The sequence below is a fragment of the Coregonus clupeaformis genome, chromosome 8 (genome assembly GCF_020615455.1).
Source record: "Coregonus clupeaformis isolate EN_2021a chromosome 8, ASM2061545v1, whole genome shotgun sequence".
In the NCBI taxonomy this organism is placed as follows: domain Eukaryota; kingdom Metazoa; phylum Chordata; class Actinopteri; order Salmoniformes; family Salmonidae; genus Coregonus; species Coregonus clupeaformis.
This window is the reverse complement of record NC_059199.1, coordinates 32,747,058-32,768,010: the sequence shown is the minus strand read 5'-3', so window position 1 is coordinate 32,768,010 and position 20,953 is coordinate 32,747,058. Positions and strand designations below refer to the sequence as shown.

At 43.4% G+C, this 20,953-nt stretch overlaps 1 protein-coding gene across 2 annotated transcripts; it reads left to right on the top strand.

Annotated features, from left to right (window-relative positions):
• The first annotated feature begins 635 nt into the window (after positions 1-635).
• Positions 636-7,241, top strand: mrpl24 (mitochondrial ribosomal protein L24). Of its 2 annotated transcripts, none has more exons than XM_045222344.1 (6): positions 636-733; positions 1,410-1,596; positions 1,975-2,070; positions 2,757-2,860; positions 3,361-3,491; positions 6,772-7,241. In XM_045222344.1, exons 2-6 carry the CDS (start codon positions 1,414-1,416, stop codon positions 6,906-6,908), a joined length of 651 nt encoding a protein of 216 aa, XP_045078279.1. In that variant the 5' UTR covers positions 636-733; positions 1,410-1,413; the 3' UTR covers positions 6,909-7,241. The 2 variants fall into 2 exon arrangements, with proteins under 2 accessions (XP_045078279.1, XP_045078280.1); XM_045222345.1 differs by having other exon boundaries at positions 640-733; positions 1,405-1,596.
• The last annotated feature ends 13,712 nt before the right edge of the window (positions 7,242-20,953 follow it).

The following is a 20,953-nucleotide window of genomic DNA, read 5'->3' as shown; positions in this document are numbered from 1 at the left end:
TAACAGCAGGATTAAACAGATGGGTATTCAGATAAGATTTACTTGGGTCCCAGCCCATGTGGGGGTGGAGGGGAACGAGGCAGTAGATGAACAGGCTAAACAAGCACTTAGTAGTGGGGATGTTGATGTTGAAGTTTCAATGAGCAAGTCAGAGGCAAAAATAATGATATATACAGTGATGGTGCAGAGATGTCAGTAGCAGTGGAATAGAGATAATAAGGGAAGGCATTTATTTCAAGTACAGAAGAAAGTCGGGGAGGACGGCAGGAAGGGACAGAAGAGAGGAGGCTATTTTTTACAAGATTTTACAGCCAGTTGAATAAGACATTAAATGTGTTAGGAAAGCATCCAACAGGAAAGTGTGATTATTGTCAGTAAACAGAGACCGTGGAGCATGTATTGCTACAGTGTGGGAAGTATCAGAGGGAAAGAGCGAGGATGAGATCTAGTATGAGGGAGAAAGGGATACAGGAAATTAGTTGAAAGAGTATATTGAGTAGAACGACATTAGATATAGTCTCAAATATTTTATTATCTTTTTTAAAAGCAACGGGGCTGGCAGGTAGGATTTAGTTTCTCCCTGTCTCTGGTCCACACTCCAGTACAGTAGGTAGCGGTAATGCACCATAACGTTGGATGCCAACCGCCGATAAACGCACTGAATAATAAGATGAAGAAGTAGTAGGAGTCAAAGTTGAAGGATTTACGCATGTGACATTGAAAACGAGAAGGGGTAAATGCAATTTTCTGATAATTTGGAATTGTATGTTATATATGTTGTTTTGCTATCTATTTTAGTTGCGTTTTCTGGATTGTGGAGGCTATTGATTCCTCGGCATGCATCTCTCTTTTCAAGCAAACTAACGTTAGCTAACTGTCACAACAATGTAGCTAGCTAGCTACATTGCTAGCACTAGTTTTGTCGGGTTAGCTACTAAAATGTAGCTAACTAGCTACATATCCGCTTGCCAACATACGAGTAACCAGAAAATATCCGGTGTGTTTTGCTATAGCTAGAGGAACGATTGCCATTCTGGCTAGCATAGCCAATGTTATCCAGCATCTGGCAATGTCAGTGTTGCATTCAATTCAACGTCAATATTTTGCGTTTGTGTCAATAATGAAAATGCACACTGTTATTCACACGGTGTATACTTAAAAAATAATTTAATCTATTTTATAATCAACTTTTCATCATAACAAAAAATTTGCTAATCAGCACATTTAATCTTCTCTATCTAGCAAACTAGCTAGGCCTATATAGCTGTATACTGTATGGGGATCCATAATTAGGCTGTTGAGTAGTAAATGTTGAAAGATCATCACTTCTCTTTGTCTCCCTTTGATTTTTACAAACCACACACACACACCAATGTAGTAAAATTCTATGTTTTAATTTTTTGGGCCAGGAAAATGCGATTAACAGCCTTACTGTCAATGGCCGCTAAGGCTGCCTTCCCTAAAGACTACCGCTATGGTACAAGTCGGCCATGGACCATAGCTGCCAAGAGATTGAACCCACCAGGCAAGAAGAGAAGAAAGGTGTTCGTTGAGCCCATAGCTTATGAGGACTGGTCTGTTTTCAAAGGGGACACAGTAAGTGGTCATGCCAAAAGGACAATGAAGACTTTTAGATATGGAATATTTAAACAATAAGGCACATGGGGGTGTGGTATATAGCCAGTATACTATGGTTAAGGGCTGTTCTTACACTGAATATGTTATGGTTCACTCCAAACACTGGTATTGCAGCTGTATGCCTAATTCCTTTGCAGATATACCAGTTATTAGACACGAACAAACTGTTAGGCAAACCATTGAGTTGATCAATTCCTTGCTATAAAGTCAACACATGGAAGGTCATGATAATGAGTTGTAGGACTGAGAAGGGAGGGTCACTGTCAAGGTTTATTCAGCCATTAGCCTAATGTTTTGATGCTTTGATATTCTAAACTAGTATTCCACCTTGACCAGGTTGAGATTCTCTCTGGGAAAGACAAAGGAAAGCAGGGCAAAGTGGCCCAGGTCTTCAGACACAGAAACTGGGTCATCCTGGACGGGCTGAACACGGTAAGAATCCCAGTCATCACTGTAAGAGGGGATATGTTTGCCACTTCCATAACAGAGAACACATTCATACACTGCATTCAGTATAAACACCCAACAATTTTATACATACTGTATAACCCACTTGAAATAGTGCCAGCTATGGTTGTTGTTGCATAGTCACCTATTTATTTTATCTTAGCATTTTAGAAAACCGTCCCTACTACCAAAGAGGAGCTTCATAAATGCCCGGTTCCATTGCTTGATGGGCTTCCTTCTAACATTTTTATCATACCGGTTTCTAGTGCACTGTCTTTGAATCTGGGTAGCCTTCTCAAGGCTTCACAGGCCAAGCTACAGTTGCAAAAGCAAAGACCAGGGCCCGGTTTCATCGTTAGAACCATAGGATCCTATTTTAAGAGCAACTCACAAACTAGGCTTAATGCCATCCAGTAATTGATTTTGCTCCCATCATTACAGTGAATTTTGTCATGTTTTGGCCTATGATGATAAACAAGTATGGCATGTTTCCGTTAACAAACACTGCATTTTTATGTTGAACCCCACTTTATATTATAAAAAAGGATATGGCCCTTTTTAGGCTACGTTACAGGAATGTTACAAACCGTGGACATTGATTTCAACAGCAAGTTCAGTTATCTCTGCAATGTTTGAATAGATTAAATGAATCCAGTATTTCTCCATCTTAGCATTTCAGGTACATTGGGAAATCAGCAGATTACCGGGGAACCTACATTGCCAGTGAAGCTCCCCTCCTACTCCGAGACATCTCACTCGTCGACCCCACTGACAGGTGAGTCCCAGGGCAGTATGAGGAGGTCCAGATTCGAACATTTGTCTATGCCCATGATCACCAACCCTGTTTCTAGGTAGTTGCTGGGTGTGCAGGCTTTAGTAACAGCCCAATACTGAAACAACTGATTCAGTTAACCAGGGCTGCAGTGGAAAAGTCTCATGTTATTCATACCTTTACCACAGGGTGGTGCAGAAAACACCCATGCAAAAAAAGAGCGGAACAACAGCCTGCTCACGCAGTAGCTATCCAGAACCAGGGTTTGTGTCCATGCTCAGAGTTTAGTTTTGGATTTAGTTTAGATTTTCAGTCGATTTTATGTGCAGGACTTGTATTTAAAGGTGCAATAAATAGCGTTTTTGTACACAGATGTACCCAAATTTCTATTGTATTTAAATAGTTTATGATTAGTGAATGCTTTGACTTGAACCCTGACTGATCCTGACTACTTTAGTCCTGAGTTTGATACCAAACATGACTCCTGTCTGTTGTTCCAACAGGAAACCCACCGAGGTGGAGTGGAGGTTCACAGAGGAGGGGGAGAAGGTGCGCGTTTCCCTCAGGACGGGCCGTATTGTCCCCAAACCAGTGTTCCAGCGCAGAGACGGCATCGTACCGCAGCAGTGGAAGGGTGAGTCTGCGTTTGTGGAGGGAGGAACAGAGGCTAGAGGAAGGTCAAAGAAATCTAGATGGATTGAGGTTGAGAGGGAGCTTTTGTGAATGAGAGTCGAGCTTGTCAGAAATGTGGGTGAAGATGAGTGCGTGGAAAAGCAGAACAGAAGCTGGTCTGGGTGATGTATAAGGAACGCCTTTATTTGTTTATAGTGGCAATCAGCAGTTGAAACAATAACAAAGCGGCATCCCCGCCCCTGTTTTGGTAAAATCTGAGGGATGGGACTGGAGAAATGTAACCACTCAAATTCATACACAGAGTTATGGATGCAAACCATACATGATATCAACATTCTACACTGCTCAAAAAAATTAAGGGAACACTTAAACAACATCTTAGATCTGAATGAATGAAATAATCTTATTAAATACTTTTTTCTTTACATAGTTGAATGTGCTGACAACAAAATCACACAAAAATTATCAATGGAAATCAAATGTATCAACCCATGGAGGTCTGGATTTGGAGTCACCCTCAAAATTAAAGTGGAAAACCACACTACAGGCTGATCCAACTTTGATGTAATGTCCTTAAAACAAGTCAAAATGAGGCTCAGTAGTGTGTGTGTGGCCTCCACGTGCCTGTATGACCTCCCTACAACGCCTGGGCATGCTCCTGATGAGGTGGCGGATGGTCTCCTGAGGGATCTCCTCCCAGACCTGGACTAAAGCATCCGCCAACTCCTGGACAGTCTGTGGTGTAACGTGGCGTTGGTGGATGGAGCGAGACATGATGTGCTCAATTGGATTCAGGTCTGGGGAACGGGCGGTCCATAGCATCAATGCCTTCCTCTTGCAGGAACTGCTGACACACTCCAGCCACATGAGGTCTAGCATTGTCTTGCATTAGGAGGAACCCAGGGCCAACCGCACCAGCATATGGTCTCACAAGGGGTCTGAGGATCTCATCTCGGTACCTAATGGCAGTCAGGCTACCTCTGGCGAGCACATGGAGGTCTGTGCGGCCCCCCAAAGAAATGCCACCCCACACCATGACTGACCCACCGCCAAACCGGTCATGCTGGAGGATGTTGCAGGCAGCAGAACGTTCTCCACGGCGTCTCCAGACTCTGTCACGTCTGTCACGTGCTCAGTGTGAACCTGCTTTCATCTGTGAAGAGCACAGGGCGCCAGTGGCGAATTTGCCAATCTTGGTGTTCTCTGGCAAATGCCAAACGTCCTGCACAGTGTTTGGCTGTAAGTACAACCCCCACCTGTGGACGTCGGGCCCTCATACCACCCTCATGGAGTCTGTTTCTGACCGTTTGAGCAGACACATGCACATTTGTGGCCTGCTGGAGGTCATTTTGCAGGGCTCTGGCAGTGCTCCTCCTGCTCCTCCTTGCACAAAGGCGGAGGAAGCAGTCCTGCTGCTGGGTTGTTGCCCTCCTACGGCCTCCTCCACGTCTCCTGATGTACTGGCCTGTCTCCTGGTAGCGCCTCCATGCTCTGGACACTACGCTGACAGACACAGCAAACCTTCTTGCCACAGCTCGCATTGATATGCCATCCTGGATGAGCTGCACTACCTGAGCCACTTGTGTGGGTTGTAGACTCCGTCTCATGCTACCACTTGAGTGAAAGCACCGCCAGCATTCAAAAGTGACCAAAACATCAGCCAGGAAGCATAGGAACTGAGAAGTGGTCTGTGGTCACCACCTGCAAAACCAGTACTTTATTGGGGGTGTCTTGCTAATTGCCTATAATTTCCACCTGTGTTGCTTCCTAAGTGGACAATTTGATTTCACAGAAGTGTGATTGACTTGGAGTTACATTGTGTTGTTTAAGTGTTCCCTTTATTTTTTTGAGCAGTGTATATTTTTTTGAGGCTATATAGTGTTTGTTTACATTTACTTTGTTTACAAAGATTGGAGTAAAACAAGCTTACATTTTGGGTTCTGATAGGGTACGACAGTTGAACTAAGGTCATGAGGCATTAATAAGTTATATTTTCAAGAATCAATGGGTACTTATCATTAATTTATAAGTTAAAAAAATTATGTAGCAACTGCAGATTGCCCCTTTAAAGGCCCAATGCAGCTATTTTGATCTCCATATCAAATCATTTCTGGGTAACAATTAAGTACCTTGCTGTAATTTGTCAAAGAAACAAAAATAGTTTTTTGCTAGGACTGTTTGGGAGTGGTCTGAGTGATGGACCTAATTGAAAAGCCTAATGGGAGGGATATGTAACCTCAACTAGCTTTTATTGGCAGAGAGGTTTAGAACTCTCTTTGTTATTGGTCTATTAAAGGTCCAATGCAGCAGTTTCTATCTCAATATCAAATAATTTCTGGGTAACAATTAAGTACCTTAGCAAAGAGCAATTTCTCAAGCAAGAATTTTGCTAGGACTGTTTGGGAGTGATCTGAGTAGGAAGGGGAAAACTAAAAACTAGCTGTTATTGGCAGAGAGGTCTTTCTTATTGGTCTATTAACTAATTTACCGCCTGGCAGGCCCAATCTCCATCCCACCAAAACAGGCTGAAATTTCAGGCAGTCTTTTCAAACCACTAGTGTGGAAATATATATAAAACACAGGAAAATCACATTTTTGACTACACTGGGCTTTTAACTTATACCGCCTTGTGAAGTCACCAGGCAGGCCATAACTCCACCCATGCAAAACCTGCTGATTACAAGGCCCTGTGTAGATTGTATTTTCAACCAGCAACTATCAGAAAATAACACTGATAAAAATAAAACTTGTGTTAGTTTCATCAGCTGTTGTACAAATATTACACAAAGAAACACAGGAAAACTGGGCCTTTAAATCATTTTATTATATCAATGTGAGAATTGTGCTGAAGATAACATTTCCCTGCGTCTCTAGTCAGAATTTGGCCTATGATTAGGATCATTTTGTAGTCCCTCCATAATTATGCGATGGCCAATTCCCTGCATATTTGATCAATTACCGTATAAAACATTGCAATATCGCATAAAAGTGACCGATCACACACTACAAAAACAGGGCTCGCCTTTTCAACCAATCGCACACATTTACTGCATAATATGGTTCAATCAAGCCACACATCAACAAACTTTTTCCTTCGTCAGTGCATTTTCGTCAATCACATAATAATGTCTAGGGTGATGTGTGCCTTATGATAGACTGGAAGTTAGGTGAGTTGGCTCAGCCACATGCTTGTATAATTAGTGTAAGAATACATACCCTTTCTTCTGAATTGACACCCCTAATTTTGGAAACCCCTTATTGGTTGGTGTCTGCCATCCCAGACGGCCCCAAGGACACCAGTCCGGAGGACACCCTGGAGAAGACTTACACGCCCTCCCTCAAGACACTGGAGGAGGAGGTGATGGAGAAACTGGGCATCGAGGAACCCAGGAGGAACCGGAAGACCTACTGGTACTGAGGGGGGAGACCCTCTGGTGTCTGGGCCACAGGTTGGGGCATTGCATCCACGGTATCCCTACTGACTGCTCTTTATGGACCTACTGTAGGCCTATATCTGTGTATTAAAGAAATGTTCCACATCGCTCAGTCCTGATGGATATCAGTGGAAATGGGTTGAGTGAGTACAGTAACGTGATGGGAACCATCATGTGCACACAGAAATGTAACTGGATTACAGGTCCTCTTTCAGGCATAAATTCAGCAGAAGTCACTATTTATGATGCTTTCAGAGTTTGTCTCAAATGTTTTGGTTCGTTTTCATGTCTTAAATAAATGTCTAAATAATCTACAATCCTATTCTTGATTTGACTTTAAGTTTTCCTAGATAGTGGGAGATAAAAATGAACAGTAGAAGTAATCCTAATGTTTCTGTGCTACAAATTGAGCATGTACATGCTGTAAATGGTACATCTGCTTTTGTTGTAAAATTGGCTACTTTAGTTATCCATTCAGATGTTGAACAAGTGGTCTTGTCAAAGCATCCCGAAGTGAACTTATGTCTAAGACTTACATGAATACGTGTAAAGCTGCAAAGACGTCTCGTGTTACCAAAACTGCACAATCGGCAACTAATTCAAGCTTTTTAAACAGGGTTTTACTTTGCAGGACGGAACTTGGCATTTGAGGGACAGTTTGACAGATGGAGAGCTCAAAATGTGACAGACGGGCTGAAATCAGAGTTAAGGAGAAAGACGTCAAGGCTCTAAAGTTCCAAGCTGCAGCAAACGCAGTGCCAGGAAAAAAAAAAAAAGCTGCCAGCCTCTCTTGTAAAAACGGTTCGTGAGGATGAAGTAGAAAATACCTTAAGTCATTACTCATTTTGGGAAGCTCACCGCCACTTTGACCATTTATTATATGTTAAAAATAGATATACTACTGGGGCCAGGGTGTAATAATGCCATTTTAAGCTTAAAGACAAATGTCTGGGTCTCTCTTTCTAATACGTCTGAAGGAAAGAGGTGTAGGACCAAGTAATGGAGATACTCCAGAAGGAAATCCATAGCAAGGAAGTGGCGAGGAGCGGGAAGTCTTCTCAATAGGCCCACACTCCCCTCATTTGATTAGGGTGTCGTCTTATATGCCCAGTCACCTCATTTGACTGTTGGAAGCTGGATATGTGTGACAGTCAAACATTTACCACAGGGTGGTGTATCCAAGACTCATACAAGTTTTATATGATGGCCAAGAAGGGGAAAGCCCACCTCAAAAAAATAACGTGATTTATAATTGATTAATCTTTACTTTTTATTTAATAGAAGTGTAATAATATTCTGCCTTAGTCAACTGAAAAAATCTTCATAAGTCTTTTTTTTGTCACTGTGACATCCTGCTTGTTCATTTGCATAATTTAAAATGGCAGCTGCAAAGGTATACTGGATGTAATATGGATGCATCCATATCATCAATTTATACTGTCGGTCCAGTTGATGCTTAGATTAGCTGAAGCTCATAAACAAACCTCATCTAAAGACATCCCATCTCCAGATCTCATTTTCTCTTCCGCTTGCTCAGAAGTTCTCCACTCGCTCAATGGTTTGCATTGTGCTTCCTCGCTTTTTGTCGAGTGGCTTTCTGTGTGTCTTTTCAGTTATTAACTTGTCTGTTTTCTGTTGGCGTGTGTGTCTTTTGATTCAGTGCCTAGCTTGTCTGGCCACTTTAAATAGACAATTTTCTCTGTAGCCATACTCTGCACTATGAACAAAGGAATACATCACATGCGCGCCACACACACACACTGTTAATTGTGCCGCAGACTGCCGTTAATCATCGTGTTTGACTCTGAGGCTCAACCGTATCTGTGTGTGTATAAAACCCTCAAAACCATAATGTATATTCTTTTTCCAAACACCACCGCTGACATGTTATATCCACTGGTGTCCATTTCCTCCCAGGATTCCAACTGCTAGAGAAACTATCATCACCGCCAGCCGGTGAGACAAGAGAAATGATGTGTCATATAAATACATCATTACCTCATTCATGGTCATCCATATCCTCCCTTGCCCAGGCTTTGTATCCAAGGAAAAAGAACGGCGAGTCAGCAAAAAAAATCTGGTTTTGTGGTTTCTTTTAATGGAAAGGAATGAATGGGAAAAATGACTTAACAGCTGCCCTCTTTTCCCACTGTCGTGTGAGTGCGTTATGGATCGCAGCATAGGAATATGGAGAGTAGGTCTATAGCCAAACTCTTGCTCACAGTTTTACGCCTGTGTGTTGTGGGATCTCTGTCTCTCTTTCTGAATTACATTCAAGAAGCTATATTGGCTTGGAAAGTGCAAGAACTCACATTACCAACGCAAAGCAAACATATAGGGACATATTGAATGAATGATAACAGAAAAATCTCCCTCTGGAATTCTCAATATTTAATTGGCAGATTAAACAGATTTCCCAACGACCCATCTTTGAGCCTGCACAGTAATGGTAAAAGTGACCTTGAAAAATATGCCAACTTGTATTTTCCTTTGTGGTAAACCAGCAGGAAGGATAGCAATCAATTTAAATAATACCACTGAGAGTGACTCAGACAGTCTAAATTAGAGACTTCTAATAAACACCACTCGGTTCCTTGTAGTTTAGGTGATTCACTTGGTGACCCTGCCTGTCCATGGAAAACAAATGCATCCCACCTGTAGGCCTGTATTTAATGCAATTTTTCTTACCTAAATTGTTAACCTTCTTATTGTGGGTTATTTGTTTAAAAGAGTTCCAGCATAGTTCTGATGCAATGTTGAACCGCATTTGCAATTATGCCCATGAGTCACTAAATGACCTGTGTGCTACCCAATGATGGTTACTTGCATGTTTGGGTAATTGGTTATTGGTTACGAAATGAAACATAATTGATGCTCATGAAAACGTCAGCATACTGCTAAAAGTATAGCTTCCTCCACTGTCCCCAAACCAGGCTCGAACCAGTGATCCTCTGATCGCAAACACGTGACCGCCCTACTTGACAAAGTACCAACCAGTTGAGCTATAGAAAAGAATCAAATTGAATGGCTCTATTGGAGACATTTCAAGCTTACGGCATGTTCTTAACTCTGACACACAATGGCAGATTTTTTTTCTGTCCGCCTTCATTGGGCCTCACTTATGGTAAGAAACTGCCAGAGGAATTCCCCAAGCTTTTGCACTCTGAGACGTGGCGTAAATAGTATTGTGCTTCAGGACCACCAATCACCCTCATTCAGTGTGTATTTAGTTGTCCACCTGGATGCCTGAATAAGCCAGCCAGGTACTCAAAAAGAAAACACCTCTGTCCTTATAGCCTTGGCTAACCTCAGTTGAATGACAGCCAGCCAAAATCTCTATGGAACTATGCCCTCTGGACGCCAGCAGGATGGGATGGATGCACTGGGAAAAAGTTAACTTTGCACGTAGCTGCCACTGTGAGGGCATTTGAATGGCAGCTATCCATTGACCGAAGTGCTGGCTTGGCACACTGTTGACCTTTTGGTTCCCCTGGTATACCAAATGTAAAAAATATTTGAGACCCATCATGCTACCGGCATGCTTATGGCTAGCTACTGGATGGCTCTGAATGCACCGCTAGCATGCAGTCACAGCTTTGACCTCTTTTGTTATGTAAGTGTTCTTGTCTGACTCACTTTAGCTGTCCAGTCAGAGAACCTTTATGCGGAGAAGTTCCACTCTATTAAATTTTTTTGTCACACGGTGGTATACAGCGGAGCATCAACCTTGCAGTACCAAATTCTCTGTCAATAGAGGGCACACATCAAGGGACTATGTTGTCCTACCACCACTGAGGTGGCAGGACAGAGAAGAGCTGTGGCTGGGATGAGGGGTGGGGAAGCCAAGTGTCCACAGGTTGCTGAACAGAGTGCTTGAGCCGAGGCAGGGATGGGAAAAGATGCATCAAAATGTATATTGTTACAAAATACCCCCCACCCCCTCCCCCCAAAATAATTATCAAAATAAATGACAAAATACTGGTGCCAAATAAATACATGTATTTTATTTAAAATACGGAAAATACAAAATGCAAAAGTCGAGTCCCTTGTGGACCAAATTCACTGCATGATCCTCGCTCTGGAAGTGCATCCCTGTTTCAACTTTCTTTCAAGCTCCTCCACTCATCCACCAACACCTCTAAAGGCCTCAAAGGATCCTGCCATAAGACTTCTAATACCAATGCATTACATTTGGGGTAATAGGGGCCACAAAATTCTGAACCTCTTTTTAAAAAAAATAATATGGTAGAAAAGTATTTTGTAAATGTTCTGAAGTATCTTGTTACAAATCACACATTTTTTTCCAGGCCTTTCAAATACAAATTATAAAATACTCAAAAGTAATTGAAATTCAGATGATGATAGTCGTTTCATTTCCGTTGTTTCTGTCATGGCCTCTTCACCCCAGTGAGGATGGGGTTCTACTCAGTCCCTGGTCTCCAGAGCCACCCTGAGTTTCTGTCAGAAGACTCCGGTGTGCTCCCCAGCACTGGGCCAGTTCAAGTAGGTGCGTCTCTTCAGCAGCTTCCTCATGTGGTGGTACGGAGAGAGCTGCTCGGCTGGGATCTCCTCCAGAAACACCAGGATCAACACGTCCTTCTGCTCATCAAACAGACGGAAGATGGAGAGACCAGAGGCGAGAGTAAAAGTAAGTTAGGTGTGTTTGTGTGTGCTAAGAAAAGAGAGTAACCCCATAAGACAGTTTGCTAACGCAGTCTCGAGTAACATACAACCCAGGGTTTAAATATCCATTTGCTGTATTTGATACCTGTTCGAGTCACCCCAGTCTGATTAGGACATTAGACCCACCTCACCACCTGGATCTCTCTGGAGCACCACTCGCTCTCCAGGTAACGACGGCTGATCACACAGATGGTCTTTCTGCTCCCGTAGATGGCATCTGTGATGTTGTCCGTGATGAGTTTGCCTGTGGAATACAGTTGCAAACCAATCCTTGGTAAATACAGTGTCTGTGTCACTACTGTCAAATTTCCTGAATCTGGCTGGAGGTGAATCACATATCCATCATGTAAAATTTATACCGTCATTTTCTGGGTTTTCAATGTGTCCCCCTCCCCCCCACCACACACACACACAAACACACACAACTACATGGCTGGAAGTCCCGGTGTGGCACACAGTCTCCAGCCCTGCTCTCCCTCCAGCTCTGGCAGCAGCTCTTTCAGAACCCAGAGCTCATCATGGGCATTGTAGGAGACAAAGGCATCATACTGATAAGGCACACGCCTGTTCCTTCTCTTGATGTCGTGGAGATAAGCCAGGAAGATATATTAGGGATAGACCACCTGCCATCTCAGGAGATGGCAGATAAAAGGACCCCATCAGGGGGAAGAGGACCAGAGAAGTGGTGGAGATTAAGTAGAAGAAGCCTATGTCTACCCAACAGGAATGAATGTCAAGGTCCAACAGTTTATTGCCATTATAGCTGAGGTCAAGGGGTGTGAGTGAATGTGTTTGGGTACAGCGTCTTAATCCAAAATCTCCTGCAATGAAAAATGATAACGATCTCAGACCTTCAACATTTTTGTCATTTAGCAGACGCTGTTATCCAGAGCAAGTAGGTTTTCAGTACCTTGCTCAAGGGCATATCGACAGATTTTTCAACTAGTCGGCTCAGGGATTTGAACCGGCGACTTTTTGATTATTGGCCCAATGCTCTTAACCACTAGCCTACATAGAAAGTTAAGCAGTAAACAATAAGGTACTCCTGGAGACCCAGATTGTCAATCAACAGGTAATCTAGAGATGACAGGTTAGAGAACGGTGGAGAGATTGGTTTATCTGTTTCATAGAAGATAGTATTACAGGATATATCAAGGTTTCGTAAGCTTCTTGGTCCCGTGAACACAGCACTTGTAATATAATATTGATCTATTTGATTTGATGACAGATGGAGTATTGTAAGGTTGGCCAGTCGCTCAAAGGCCCCGGATTCCAGATGGAAAATTTGATTAAATAAAAATTATTGAGTGATCATAGACTTTTCTGTTCCGATTTCATTTAAGATTACTTCCGGTCAAATCCAATGTCTGTAGTTTCTGCAAACCCTCCTTGAAAGTATTACCCAAGGTCTGGATATTGTTGCTCCCAAAATGCATGGTCTTTTAGACCATCAAACCCTGGACAAAACAGCCTTTAAGGTTTGGGATGTTGTTGTTAAGATTGAGTTGTGCGAGTCCCGTGAGATTTTCACCACAGAAATTGCACCTTTTTCTGGGCTTTTAAAAGTAGTCCCATACATAGCCAGCAAAACATCCTAACATTTTTTTGCAATGGAAGAAGAAAATGAATGTTTCTTATTGGTCAAGTCCATGTAGTCCCTTCCTATTTCAGTCAGTTTTCTTCTGTTTGATGCCTAATGAACATGCCCTAGCCCATCCTGCTTTGCAGTTTTCCGCCTAGACAGTCCCGGCAATGTCTCATCAGTGTCAAATTCCTCTGGGCCCCGCCACCTCGCCACGTCTACGAAGGCGGAGGAGGACATCTACAAAGCACCATTCACTCACTGCCCAGCCACCAACACAGGTGACACCATGGCACACTACCGCTGCACCAGGTGTATTGAACTCCAACTCAATGCCCATATGCAGCATGTACAGTGCATTCGGATAGTATTCAGCCCCCTTGACATTTTCCACATTCTGTTACGTTACAGCCGTATTCTAAAAATTATTAAATAGTTTTTTTCCCCTCATCAAGCTACACACAATACCCCATGACAAAAAAGCAAAAACAGTTTTTTTGGAAAAAAAATCTAATATATTACAGGTTTTTATTTGAAATAATACATTTACATAAGTATTCAGACCCTTTACTCAGTACTTTGTTGAAGCACCTTTGGCAGGGATTACAGCATCGAGTCTTCTTGGCTATGACGCTACAAACTTGGCACACCCGTATTTGGGGAGTTTCTCCCATTCTTCTCTGCAGAGCCTCTCAAGCGCTGTCAGGTTGGATGGGGAGCGTTGCTGCACAGCTATTTTCAGGTCTTTTCAAAGATGTTTGATCAGGTTCAAATCCAGGCTCTGACTGGGCCACTCAAGGACATTCAGAGACTTGTCCCGAAGCCACTCCTGCGTTGTCTTGGCTGTGTGCTTAATGTCATTGTCCTGTTGGAAGGTGAACCTTCACCCCAGTCTGAGGTCCTGAGCGCTCTGGAGCAGGTTTTCATCAAGGATCTCTCTGTACTTTGCTCCGTTCACCTTTGCCTCGATCCTGACTAGTCTCCCAGTCCCTGCCGCTGAAAAGCATCTCCACAGCATGATGCTGCCACCACCATGCTTCACCGTAGGGATGGTGCCAGGTTTCCTCCAGACGTGACGCTTGGCATTCAGGCCAAATAGTTCAATCTTGGTTTCATCAGACCAGAGAATCTTGTTTCTCATGGTCTGAGAGTCTTTAGGTGCCTTTTGGCAAACTCCAAGCGGGCTGTCATGTGCCTTTTACTGAGGAGTGGCTTCCGTCTGGCCACTCTACCATAAAGGCCTGGTTGGTGGAGTGCTGCAGAGATGGTTGTCCTTCTGGAAGGTTCTCCCATCTCCACAGAGGAACTCTGGAGCTCTGTCAGAGTGACCATTGGGTTCTTGGTCACCTCCCTGACAAAGGCCCTTCTACCCCGATTGCTCAGTTAGGCCGGGTGGCCAGCACTAGGAAGAGTCTTGGTGGTTCCAAACTTCTTCCATTTATGAACGATGGAGGCCACTGTGTTTTTGGGGCCCTTCAATGCTTCAGACATTTTTTGGTACCCTTCCCCAGATCTGTACCTCGACACAATCCTGTCTCGGAGCTCTATGGACAATTCCTTCAACCTCATGGATTGGTTTTTGCTCTGACATGCACTGTCAACTGTGGGACCTCATATAGACAGGTGTATGCCTTTCCTAATCAATTACCACAGGTGGACACCAATCAAGTTGTAGAAACATCTCAAGGATGATCAATGGAAACAGGATGCACCTGAGCTCAATTTCGAGTCTCATAGCAAAGGGTCTGAATACTTACGTAAATAAGGTATTTCTGTTTTTTATATTTAATACATTTGCAAAAGTTTCTAATAACCTCTTTTCACTTTGTCATTATTGGGTTTTGTGTGTAGATTGCTGAGGATTTTTATTTATTTAATCAATTTTAGAATAAGGCTGTAACGTAACAAAATGTGGAAACGGTAAAGGGGTCTGAATACTCTTCCTCATAGTTTTTTGACCAATTAAATAAGCTTAGAGAAATTTGATTCAAACAACTGGAGAAGATGGTGCTGCTTAAAATACAGTGCCTTTAGAAAATATTCACACCCCTTGACTTTTTCCAAATGTTGTGTTACAGCCTGAATTTAAAATGAATTAAATTGAGATTTGTTGTCAATGGCCTACACACAATACCCCATAATATCAAAGTGGAGTGATGTTCTCTGACATTTTTACAAATTAATTACAAATGAAAAGCTTTAGTCAATAAGTATTCTTCATTGTAAACAGAAGGCTAATATTAATGTTATGCATGCCAGTCTCTCTTGGATAAGAGTTAAGGAAAGACTGACAGTGTCACTTCTTGTTTTTATAAGAAACATTAATGTGTTGGAAATTGTTTGCATAGTCAATTTACACACAGCACTAATGCACACACTTACCCAACTAGACATGCCACCACGGGGTCTTTTCATAGTCCACAGGTCCAGAACAAATTCAAGGAAACATACAGTATTATACAGAGGCATGAGTGCATGTAACTCCCTTCCATCTTATATAGCGCAAGTGAACAGCAAACCTGGTTTCAAAAAACTAATAAAGCAACACCTCACGGCACAACACCTCTCCTCCATGTGACTTACTTGTTGTGTGTATGTACTGACATGTATGTGTAACTGATAGATGTACACACACACACACTACATGTTCATGTTTTTAAATGTATATAAATTGTAAAATATTTTGTCTAATGTATTTTTCGTTATATGTCTGATCCCAGTAAGACTAGCTGTCGCCATTGGCGTCGGCTAATGGGGAGCCTAATAAATCAAATCAGATAACTTGTTATGGCAAGCCTTAATATGTTCAGGAGTAAAAGATTTGCTCAACAAGTCCCATAATAAAGTTTATTGGACTCACTCTGTGTGCAATAATAATGTTTAACATGATTTTTGAATGACTACCTCATCTCTGTACCCCACACATCTGTAAGGTCGAGCAGTGAATTTCAAACACAGATTCAACCACAAAGACCAGGGAGGTTTTCCAATGCCTCGCAAAGAAGGGCACCTACAAGCAAGCATTGAATAGCATGGTGAAGTTATTTAAAATGTGGATGGTGTATCAATACACCCAGTCACTACAAAGATAAGCGTCCTTCCTAACTCAGTTGCCAGAGACGAAGGAAACCACTCAGGGATTTCACCATGAGGCCAATGGTGGCTTTAAAACAGTTACAGAGTTTAATGGCTGTGATAGGAGAAAACGGAGGTGGATCAAAAACACTGTACTTACTCCACAATACTAACCTAATTGACAGTGAAAAGAAGGAAGCTTGTACAGAATAAAAACATGCATCCTGTTTGCAAAAAGGCACTAAAGTAAAACTGCAAAATATGTGGCTAATAATTTATGTTCTGAATACAAAGCGTTGTGTTTGGGGCAAATTCAACTCAACACACCACTCTTCATATTTTCAAGCATGGTGGTGGCTGTATCATGTTATTGGTAGGGAGGGACAAGGGAGTTATTTATGATGTGAAAGAAAAGGAATAAAGCTAAGCACAGGCAAAATCCTAGAGGAAAATCTGGTTCAGTCTGATTTCCAACAGACACTGGGAGACAAATTCACCTTTCAGCAGAACAATAACCTAAAACACATGGCCAAATATACACTGGAGTTGCTTACCAAGACCACATTGAATGTTCCCGAGTGGCATAGTTCTAGTTTGGACTTAAATCGGTTTGAAAATCTATGGCAAGACTTGAAAATGGCTGTCTAGCAATGATCAACAACCAACTTGACAGAGCTTGAAGCTTGAAAAGAATAGTGTGCAAATATTGTACAATCCAGGTGTGGAAAGCTCTTAAAGACTTACCCAGAAAGGCTCACAGCTGTAATCGCTGCCAAAGGTGATTCTAACATGTATTGATTCAGAGGGTTGAATCTAATCGAGGTATACTGTATTAGTGTTTTATTTTTCATGTACACTACCGGTCAAAAGTTTTAGAACACCTACTCATTCAAGGGTTTCTCTTTATTTTTACTATTTTCTACATTGTGGAATAATAGTGAAGACATCAAAACTATGAAATAACACATATGGAATCATGTAGTAACCAAAAAAGTGTTAAACAAATCAAAATATATTTTATATTTGAGATTCTTCAAATAGCCACCCTTTGCCTTGATGACAGCTTTGCACACTCTTGGCATTCTCTCAACCAGCTTGACCTGGAATGCTTTTCCAACAGTCTTGAAGGAGTTCCCACATATGCTGAGCACTTGTTGGCTGCTTTTCCTTCACTCTGCGGTCCAACTCATCCCAAAATATCTAAATTGGGTTGAGGTCGGGGGATTCGCTCATCGCCTTGACCATCCGGATCGATGGGCGTCTACGGGAACATAGGAGGGAGAGGAGGTCTGATTCCGGTCCCAATCGCTCACCCAAGGATCCCACCTTGCCCCCGAGGAATTCCAGAAGTTCCCGGCGTTTACGTCCCCGAGAGGATCCGAGCTTACTCGAGTTCCCCCGAGAGCCTCCGAGGTCTGCCGACTCGCCTTTTCAGAGCCGATGCAACTCGGCAGAGCTAGGCTGTCTCCAGCCGAACGATTACGCAGACTTAACACCCAAAGTTGTCTGTATTGCGGAACTGCCGGTCATTATGTGTCCACCTGTCCTTTAAAGAGACCAGGCTCATCAGTAGGTACGAGTACTCTGGTGGGCCTTACGGATAATTTTTATTCTCCCCTTACTCACACCCCTCTCCATGCCATCCTTCTGTGGGGCGACCAGTCTAAATCTCTCCGGGTTCTCATTGACTCTGGGGCCGACGAGAGTTTCATGGATGCCACCCTGGTGTCTGAGCTGGGCATCCCCACTCAGCCCCTCTCCAGTCCCATAGACGTTAGAGCAGTGGATGGTGGCTCTATAGGCAGGGTCACCCACAATAATACTCCTACCCACCTGCGTGTGTCCGGGAACCACAGTGAGTCTATACAGTTTATGCTCATCGAGTCTCCTCAGGTTCCCGTGGTATTGGGGTTTTCGTGGCTCCAGTGCCACAATCCCCTTATCAACTGGACTGCTGGTACTATCGTGGGCTGGAGCCCGTTCTGCCACACCCATTGCCTGCCTCGGTGCAGCCTGCCCCGGGACGTCTTCCGCTGGGCTCGGAAGAAGCCTCGGATCTCTCCGCCGTTCCTGCGGAGTACCAGGATCTCCGGGAGGTTTTCAGCAAGGCTCGGGCCACTTCGCTTCCTGTGCATCGACCCTATGACTGTGGGACCGACCTTCTCCCGGGCACTACACCACCCTGGGGAAGGCTGTATTCACTGTCGGGTCCGGAGACCAAGGCTATGGAGACATACATCGAGGACTCCCTGGCTGCAGGGGGTATCCCGTCCTTCTGCCTCCCCCGCCGGCGCAGGGTTCTTCTTTGTGGAGAAGAAGGACAAAAGCCTGCGACCGTGCATCGACTACCGGGGCCTCAATAACATCACGGTTAAGAACCGCTACCCGCTACCACTCATCGCCTCTGCTTTCGAGCCGCTCCAGAGGGCCACTATCTTTTCTAAGTTATACCTGCGGAATGCCTACCACCTGGTACGGATATGGGAAGGTGATGAGTGGAAGACAGCCTTCAACACTGCTAGCGGACACGATGAATACCTGGTGATGCCATTCAATTTGATCAATGCGCCTGCTGTGTTCCAGGTCCTGGTTAATGACGTTCTCCGGGATATGTTGAACAGGTTCGTGTTCGTCCACCACTGTCGGCGTACCTTCTCAAAACCACCTCCAGGTATCGTCGACAGGAGGACCGCCACTGGTCCCCGGCTCCCCGCTATCATCTTGGGCAGAGGGTATGGCTGTCCACTCGGGATCTGCCCCTCCGGGTAGAGTCCCTCAAACTTTCCCCCCGTTTTATTTGCCCTTTCCCCATTTCCAAGATCCTTAGCCCCTCTGCTGTCTGTCTTCTGTTGGCCCGCACCCTCCGTATACATCCCATGTTTCATGTATCAATGATTTAACCTCTGTCTCACAGCCCTCTGTCTCCTCTTTCCAGGCCCACCCCTTCCCCCCGTCTCATCGATGGCCATCCGGCATACACGGTGAGGCGTCTCCTGAGTGTTCGACCTCGGGTAAGGGGATTCCAGTAACTGGTTGACTGGGAGGGTTATGGTCCAGAGGAGAGGTGCTGGGTCTAGTTTCTAGTTTTCCCGGTTTTGACCATTCTGCCTGCACTGAGCCTGAGCCTGCCTGCCGTTCTGTACCTTGTGACACTGCCCTGGATTACTGACCCTGACTGCCGTTCGGTACCTTTCGGACTCTGCTCTGGATTACTGACCTCTGCCTGCCCTTGACCTGTTGCTTGCCTGCCGCTGTTGTTGTAATAAACTTTTGTTACTTTGAACTGTCTGCATCTGGGTCTTATCCTGAGGTCTGATACTCTTCTTCTTATTGGTGTCCTTTACTATTGGTTTCTTTGCAGCAATTCGACCATGAAGGCCTGATTCACACAGTCTCCTCTGAACAGTTGATGTTGAGATGTGTCTGTTACTTGAACTCTGTGAAGCATTTATTTGGGCTGCAATTTCTGAGGCTGGTAACTCTAATTAACTTATCCTCTGCAGCGGAGGTAACTCTGGGTCTTCCATTCCTGTGGTGGTCCTCATGAGAGCCAGTTTCATCATAGCGCTTGATGATTTTTGTGACTGCACTTGAAGAAACTTTCAAAGTTCTTGACATTTTCTGGATTGACTGACCTTCATGTCTTAAAGTAATGATGGACTGTCGTTTCTCTTTGCTTATTTGAGCTGTTCTTGCCATGATATGGACTTGGATTTTTACCAAATAGGGCTATCTTCTGTATACCCCCATACCTTGTCACAACACAACTTATTGGCTCAAACGCATTAAGAAGGAAAGAAATTCCACAAATTAACTTTTAAGAAGGCACACCTGTTAATTGAAATGCATTCAAGGGACTACCTCATGAAGCTGGTTGAGATAATGCCAAGAGTGTGCAAAGCTGTCATCAAGGCAAAGGGTGGCTATTTGAAGAATCTAAAAACTAAAATATATTTTGATTTGTTTAACACTTTTTTGGTTACTACATGATTCCATATGTGTTATTTCATAGTTTTGATGTCTTCCATTATTCTACAATGTAGAAAATAGTAAAAATAAAGAAAAACCCTTGAATGAGTAGGTGTACTAAAACTTTTAACTGGTAGTGTATTATATCTAAATAATAGCCAAATGTAACATAATTAAATATTCACACCTGGAATTTCTAAATAATTGGTATTATGTTCATTGACAAAATTAACCTATTGTAAATGCATTATAAGCCTATTGTAAATGCGTTATTTATGGTTACTTGCAGGCATACATTATATTCAATAGACGTTCTCGTAGGCTGCAGCCCATCTTCACATCGCCTTCTATGCCTCCTTTCTGCGACTCTAGCCTATACTCGTTCTCAGCGCGTGCCTGCAGTATCAGCAACTTGCCCGCATGCTGCACTGACTGACGCACTATCCCCATTTGTCTCTCCTCTCTATGCACGGCATTTCTCTTCTATCGCCCCCTTTTACTGCAATATAACCATGTGTCCTTACCATTAAACGTCATCATATTCACCATCAGCTTTATGACGAATAAAGACGTCGCTCAAACAGTTCAACTGCATTGCTCTGTAGGCTATGTTATCCCATCCCACTTTATACCCCATTCCTTTTGACGGACACATTCTCCTCCATCCTCTTAGTTGCATGAAAAAAGTGGGCAGTTCAAGATTTTATATTTGCCCTCACT

Bases quoted from the DNA above. Each gene is read 5' to 3' on its own strand.
- mrpl24 (XM_045222344.1), top strand. From the start codon at position 1,414: ATGCGATTAACAGCCTTACTGTCAATGGCCGCTAAGGCTGCCTTCCCT. The intron at 2,071-2,756 runs GTAAGAATCCCA...TCTCCATCTTAG, and splicing joins TCCTGGACGGGCTGAACACG to CATTTCAGGTACATTGGGAA. The intron at 2,861-3,360 runs GTGAGTCCCAGG...TTGTTCCAACAG, and splicing joins CTCGTCGACCCCACTGACAG to GAAACCCACCGAGGTGGAGT.